Here is a 7,670-nt window from a genome sequence, read left to right on the forward strand (position 1 = left end):
CTATTAACATCATCACCATCATCATCATCATCATCATCATCATCATCATCATCATCATCATCATCATCCTCATCCTTATCATCATCATCATCATCCTCATCCTTATCATCATCATCATCATCCTCATCCTTATCATCATCATCATCATCCTTATCATCATCCTCATCATCATCCTCATCATTATCATCATCATCATCATCATCATTATCATCATCATCATCATCATTATCATCATCATCATCATCATCATCATCATCATCATCATCATCATCACCATCATCATCATCATCATCATCACCATCATCACCATCACCATCATGGGGAGAAAGAATACAGCCTCTTGTCCACTGAATTTCTTTTTTATTTTTTTCATTTCCAACGATAAAGAAACGTCGGTTCATCCACTGTGTTGTATAACAAGACAAATATCGGTGCGTTATGTACAAATGATATACAGAATCAGACAAATAAAAAAAAGGAAAAAAAAGAAAAGCCAAAAGAGATGTAGACGGGCATCTCGGCGCCGACGCCACGGCTCCGTCCGTCGTCCCCCTCCCCCTCCCCCTCCCCGCCGCCGCCGCCGATGCCGCCGTCGACGCCGCCCGCGGGGGTGTGGGCGGCGGCCGGGGTCGCAACCGCCTTCGAGGAACAGGCCGCGCTTCTTGTGGCATCCATCCACGCCGCGGCAGATGGGCAAAAGGACACGGGTTCCTGGCCTCCTCCGGGCAGCTCTCGAGGCGCCCTCTGCGTCCGGCCTCTGTCTCGGCGGAACCTCGCTCGAGCCGCTGGGCGTCGGCTGCGCTGCGGCGCCGCCAGCGAGAGGCGCCAGAGGTGGGATGGTCACCTTCCGCGCCCACGCTTCCTGTCCGCCCATTCACCCACGCCCGCGGAGCCCACGGACAGCCCGGATTTGCTCCGCACGAGGAGGCGGCAGCAATCGGTTTTACGGGCGAGAGGGTGGGCGGCCGGCCGACGAATGGGCGGCCGGGGGAGGAGTGGGCGGCGGGGGCGCGGGCGGCGGGGTGTGGGCGGCGAACGCGGTCCGGCGGCGGTCCGGTGTGGGAGGGGGAGGGGGTGAGAGGGGGAGGGAGGTATGTACAGGGGCGCAAAACTTCCATATGTACAAGAGCGGCCGCCCCGGGCGTGCACACATACACACACACGTGTACACATGGCCGCCTCTAGCTAACACTGTGCCTGAACCTCTCAGACATTACACGCATATACACACACACACACACACACGTCCGTATAAATTATGGCATTAAGAACGTAGTATTACATACACACTTTTTTAATTATTCTCACCATTAATATTATTAATATTTTATTCATCATAACATTACATTTATGCGATTATCACATTTCAAAAGAGTTCCTGCTACCGAGGAGGGACCTAGCCTCACTGGTACGAAGTGACACGCGGCGCTGGCCGCCCGCGCCCTTCGCCGCTCGCGGGCGGCCCGACGGGCGTCCGGCCCGGGGGGGGGGGCTCCGCCGCGACCTGAGGGCGTCGGCGGGGCCTGGGACGTGGCGGGCGGCCGCTGTACCCGGCGCCCGCGGGGGACTGGGGGGACGCGCCCGGGCACCCACCCGGCAGTCGTCACGCCCGCGCCGAGGGAAATCCTGGGCAGTGGTGGGTGGAGGTGGGTGGCTTCCGCGGGCGGCGCTCCGTGGCGGCGGCGGCGGCTCCCTCGCCTCGCTCTTCGCCCTCGCCCTCTGCCGCTCGCATGGGCGCGCGGCCTCACAAACGTTTAAGTCCTGGGGCGCGCGTGTTACATGTGGGTGAGAGGCATGGGTGCGGGCGGCATCTGCTCGGGGGAAGTCGCGGCGTGGGCGTGGTAGTGTGCGTGGGACATGTAGGCGGCGGCGGCGGCGGCCTTCTGCTGCTCATGGCGCTCCTGGGACCCCGGCAGGTACATGGAGATCATCTGCGACAGGTCCTGCTGCCCTGGCTGGCCCGGCGCGTACTCCCGCTTCATCACACCCGCTGCGGGAAGGAACTGGCTTAGTGCGCTCCGGGCGTGAGAGCGGTTGCAGTCGGGGCGGGGGGTGAGGGTGGAAGCCAAGGGGGTCAAAGAGAGGAAGGGAAAGTGAGGGAAAGAGAGAGAGAGAGAGAGAGAGAGAGAGAGAGAGAGAGAGAGAGAGAGAGAGAGAGAGAGAGAGAGAGAGAGAGAGAGCGTGAGAGTGAGTGGGAGAAAGATGGGGATAGTGAATAAGAGGCATAGATATAGAGATACAGATGGAAAGGAGGAAGCAGAGACAAAGAAAGAGAAACTAGGGAAATGTGAATAGATCTAGAGAGGGATATATATAAGTAAATAACCTAATTTTGTACACACCATAATGACATGATAATATTGCACACCTTATTAGCTACATTGGTACAGGACATGAAAAGAACATGAGATAGAAGAAAAAAGAGAAAAAGAGAGAGAGGAATAAGAGAGAGAGAGAGAGAGAGAGAGAGAGAGAGAGAGAGAGAGAGAGAGAGAGAGAGAGAGAGAGAGAGAGAGAGAGAGAGAAAGAGAAAGAGAAAGAGAAAGAAAAAGACAGAGACCGACAGACAGAAACAAACAGAAACGGAAAAAAAGGAAAAGACAGCAAGAAAAGAAAAAAGAACAGCAAGAAAAGAAAAAAAGAGAAGAGAAGAAACAAAAAATCATAAAACAGAAAAACAAGAAGTAGAAGAAAAACGAAAAAAGGGAAAAAAGAAAAAAAGAAGACAGAGTGCACATCAGCCACAACCTATCCCAGAAGAGGCGTCCGTATAATTGTGTTTGTTGTCAAGAGACCAGTACCGTGTTGGGGCCATGTACGTACTTGGATAATCACCTGGAGTGGTGTGGCTGGCTGAGGGTGGCATGGAGGCTCCAGGGGACGACACTGGGAGGGTGGGCGTCTCAGACTTTATGGGCGTGGGGGAATGGGACGCAGAGGAGCCCACGGACCCGACCGAACCCACGGATGCCATGGAAGCCATCTGCAGAAGGGGGCGAAGGAGGGGGGTTAGTGAGTTCTGTTATTTATTTTGTGTCTGACTTTAATTAGTTAGTTTTTTGTTATTCATCTTGTTTCTTGTATCTAGATTATCGCAATTATTATTGTTTTTATTTTTTATTCACTTATTTCATTACGTTACACCATTATACACGAAGGGATACGAAAAAATACTAATTAAAAAAAGAAAAAAAAATCCCGAAACACAATCGACAAACAAAACAAACCAGAGACCAAAAAAAAAGAAAAAAAAAGAAGATCAAACTCCACCCCACAACCCCACAACACAAACACAAACAACCCAACAAATCACAAACAACCCAACAAACCCAACAAATCAAAACAAGAAAAAAAAAGAAGCAAATCCCCCCCAATATCTCTCCTTATCACACACGTACTTGACTCATGGAATAGGGCGACGGTGCAGAGGCGTACATAGCTGAACTGTACGACCCATTCATGTAGGAGGGGGTGCTGGTCGAGGTCGGAGAGTAGCCGCGGGTCATGTCATAGCCACCGTAGACCTGGCCTGTCATGTACGGGTAGCCCTGGCCTCCATACGCAGCGCTGTCGTAGCCGTAGCCTGTGAGAAACGAAGGAGAGGATGGTTAGTTCATGATAAAGGAGGGAAGGAGATGGAGGGAGGGAGGGAGGGTGAGAGGGAGGATGAGAGGGAAAGGGAGGATGAGAGGGAAGGAGGTGGGTGGGAGGGTGAGAGACAGAGAGAGAGAGAGAGAGAGAGAGAGAGAGAGAGAGAGAGAGAGAGAGAGAGAGAGAGAGAGAGAGAGAGAGAGAGAATATATAATTTCATAAATATTTTCGGGTTCATTTTCTAATAGTATAGTAATTGTAATCCAGTGACTAAAAACACTTAAAACTAATGCAAACAAAAAAGGAATAATAACAGTACATGCTAAGAAGAAAAAATAGTGCTCATAACAGAGACAGAACATAAAAGCACTTAAAGCACACATTTCCCATTCAAGCAAGCAAAGCAAAGCAAAGCAAAGTAAAGTAAAAGGGTGACAAGTGTTGAGATCCGCTGTACTCCCCACCCCCACCCTCCCCCCACCCTCCCCCCTCCCCACCCACCCCCTCCAACAAATCCACTTTACCCCCTCCTCCCCTCCCCCCATGCTCACCGATCCGCCACAGTTACCGAGTAATCAAGTGGTGCTAAATGTATCTCTCCCTCGACACACGCCATCGCAAACACGAACTCCGGCTTTTGATTGATGGCGAGAAAGTGATCTAGTAGATTGCGTGGGGGTTGGAGAGGGAGAGGGAGAGGGAGAGGGAGAGGGAGAGGGAGAGGGTGAGGGAGAGGGAGAGGGAGAGGGAGAGGGAGAGGGAGAGGGTGAGGGAGAGGGAGAGGGAGAGGATGAAGGAGAAGGTGAGGGTGAGAGTGATGGAGAGGGAGAGGGAGAGGGAGAGGGAGAGGATGAGGGTGAGGGTGATGGAGAGGGAGAGGGAGAGAGGAAAGGAGAGGAGTGTGTGAAGTATATTTAGAGTAAGAGCAAGGTAGATTATCTACCATTTCCACCAGAAGGGTGTGTCTACACTTCACGTGCTAATCGACGAGGCTAATGAATTTGTCAAGACTGCGATCGGAAGCTCGTGTTTCATAATCCAACGAAGCACGAAACACTTTGCTTCGCTTCTTCGATTCGGAAGCACTGAAGCTTGGCGAGTTTCGAACCCAGCTGGACGCGTGTAATCGGTCAGTAGCAGGGCATTTTATAGCCTTTAGAAAAAAAGGGGAAAAAAGTGTGTGTGTGTGTGTGTGTGTGTGTGTGTGTGTGTGTGTGTGTGTGTGTGTGTGTGTGTGTGTGTGTGTGTGTGTGAGAGAGAGAGAGAGAGAGAGAGAGAGAGAGAGAGAGAGAGAGAGAGAGAGAGAGAGAGAGAGAGAGAGAGAGAGAGAGTGTTTCATGTTTTTCCCTCTTTTTCTCAGATAATATATTTCTTCTACATTCCCCCCCCAAAAAAAAACATTGTATTGCCACCTCTGTGCAACAACCCATGAATCTAACCAGCCAATCGACTTAAAAATCCACATCTACCGGTAGATATTCCCGGAAGTAGTCTGAACTACCGCCTTCCTACCCCCCCCCCCCCATCCACCCCTCTCCAACTCAAATTTCGAAGGGAAATGGACCTCCATTAGCAGATAAAATATACTGCCCAATTAATCCCTCTGTTAATTGAACGCTATCACCCTCGTGTCTGTCTCAAGCATTTAATTAATGTTTACGTGTTTGATAGGATTAATCGATGTCTCACTAATGGGGATTACCTAACGGGGGGATTAGGGGTGCGGGGGTGGAGGGGGGGGGTTTACGCCCTCTCCATCCTAACTCCCTCCTCTGCCTCTACCTCTTCTACCCTCCTCTACTTCCCTTTCGCCACGGAACTCGTGATAAGAGAGAGAGAGAGAGAGAGAGAGAGAGAGAGAGAGAGAGAGAGAGAGAGAGAGAGAGAGAGAGAGAGAGAGAGAGTGAGAGAGAGAGAGAGAGAGAGAGAGAGAGGGAGGGAGAGAGAGAGAGGGAAAATTTGTCTACGATTACCTTATTTATAAAAAAAAATAAGATGAAATAAAGAATTTCTTAACTTATGATGATATAGGAAATGGAAATCACTATAGATATAAATACCATTATCACTATCACACATTTCCCATTCTTCCCCTTTCCTCTTCCTCCCCCACCCCCTTCTTCTCCTTCCCTTTCACCTCCCTCTCCCTTCCCTCCCCAAACGTATCCAGTGTCCCCCCCCCTCGCTCGCGCGCGCGCCTGCGTGTAGGAGAGGCCATGTGATTTGTGGCTTAGATAATTTGATATCATTTGGTTTGACACGCGAGGGTAGGGTTCCTGGGCAGGGGTGGGGGTGGGGGAGGGGAAAGGCAGAGTAGGGGGAGGGTGGGAAGGAAACGGAGAGGAGAGGGGGGGATGGGGGAGGAGGGAGAAGGGAGGGAAGGGGATAGGGGATAGAAATAGGGGAAGGGGAAGAGGTGGGAGAGGGGAGGGAAGAGGAAAGGGAGTAGAAGGGGAGAAGGAGAGGGGGGGGAAGAAGGTGGGAGAGGGGAGATGGGGGAGAAGGGGAGGAAGGCGAGGAGGAGAGGGGGGGGAAGAAGGTGGGAGAGGGGAGAGGGGGGGAAGGGGGAGGGGGAAGGGGCCACGGCACACCTGCGCTCTGACTTTGCAGTTTTGTGTCGTCATGAAGGGAAGAGAAGGGAGGGAAAGGGGAGAGAAGAGAAGAAAGGGAAGATGCGATAACGAAAAGAAGAATCAGGGGAAACAGGGAAACAGAAGAAGTGAAGGAGGGAGGAGATAAACCATAAACCCTAAAAGATAGAAAAATGGAAAGGAAGATACAGGAAAAAAGAATTAACAAAAACATATAGAATACAGATATACATTTCTACAAAGAAAAAATATATAAACAGACACAGAGAAAGAAGAAGAAGAAGAAGAAGAAGAAGAAGAAGAAGAAGAAGAAGAAGAAGAAGAAGAAGAAGAAGAAGAAGAAAAACGTGATATGAAAAAAAGCCCAAACACAAAATCAAACCGAAACGCAATATTGAAATTGGTTAAATTAGATACACACAGTACACCTCAAATTAAGGGTATACTAGCCACGTGTTCCAACCACGTTATGTGTAGCTCACGTATGTGTAGTTAATCTCAATTCACTTTGCTAGCGGCACTTGCAAGTTGAAATGTTGCGAGTGTTGCTGCTGGTGGTTGAGTTACGTCAAGAATAGCAATGGCAGTGATTAAATGATGCGGAAATTAGGCTTTGAGGATATAGGTAGATAGATGAATAGATGGATAAATAGATACATAAATAGGTAGATAAGTAGGTAGATAGATAAATAGAGAGACAGATAGACAGATACACACATAATGAGATGAATAGATGTAGAATGACAGATATAGAGATAGATGCATAAATAGATGTAGATAGATACATAGACAAATAGATGGGTAGATAAATAGAGACATGCACGCAACTTATTGAAGTGACCTGGTAAGCGAGACGTCAGCCGGGCCCAGGCGTTGAAATGAGCGTCGACCACTGACATCGAAATGACTATCATGGACCGAACGCCAGTTGCCCCTAATGACTTTGTCGGATAATTTATGAGTCGTCGTGATCAGCCTCGTAACAGCTCCCCTCCACCCCTCCACCTCCCCTTCACCCCCCTCCATCTCCTCCCTCTCTCTCCCCCCAAAAAGGACACAACCTCGATCTATTTTTAGCACCTATATCGAATTGACACACACACACACACACACACACACACACACACACACACACACACACACACACACACACACACACACACACACACACACACACACACACACATACACAGACGTCCGCGACCTGACAAATGTTCTGCGCATAAATTAGCTCTATTTGATATTTTCCATCATTTTTATATCGATGGAAATTCAAATTAGATTTTATAGGGCACTCTAGATGACGGTGTGTTTACTAATATGGACATAGGAACACGCGTGCATACACTTGCGCGTGTATGTGTAAACAAGGGGATAGAGAGAGAGAGAGAGAGAGAGAGAGAGAGAGAGAGAGAGAGAGAGAGAGAGAGAGAGAGAGAGAGAGAGAGAGAGAGAGAGAGAAAGAGATGGATAGACAGATAGATAGAG

The 7,670-nt window shown here is 49.6% G+C and overlaps 1 protein-coding gene across 4 annotated transcripts in view; it reads right to left on the bottom strand.

Moving 5' to 3' along the window:
* Positions 1–340: 340 nt before the first annotated feature.
* LOC119580334 (transcription factor Sox-3-like) overlaps positions 341–7,670 on the bottom strand; it is a 35,386-nt gene continuing 28,056 nt past the window's right edge. For 3 of the 4 annotated variants that reach the window (XM_037928427.1, XM_037928429.1, XM_037928426.1), the window contains exons 3-5: positions 3,399–3,583; positions 2,824–2,983; positions 341–1,990 (exon numbers count right to left, since the gene is read on the bottom strand). In XM_037928427.1, the coding sequence (XP_037784355.1) occupies positions 1,776–1,990; positions 2,824–2,983; positions 3,399–3,583 (560 nt within the window). In that variant the 3' untranslated portion in view covers positions 341–1,775. The remainder of the gene's footprint in view (positions 1,991–2,823; positions 2,984–3,398; positions 3,584–7,670) is intronic. The other variant, XM_037928430.1, reaches the window with a different exon arrangement.

The sequence above is a fragment of the Penaeus monodon genome, chromosome 13 (genome assembly GCF_015228065.2).
Source record: "Penaeus monodon isolate SGIC_2016 chromosome 13, NSTDA_Pmon_1, whole genome shotgun sequence".
Classification (NCBI taxonomy): domain Eukaryota; kingdom Metazoa; phylum Arthropoda; class Malacostraca; order Decapoda; family Penaeidae; genus Penaeus; species Penaeus monodon.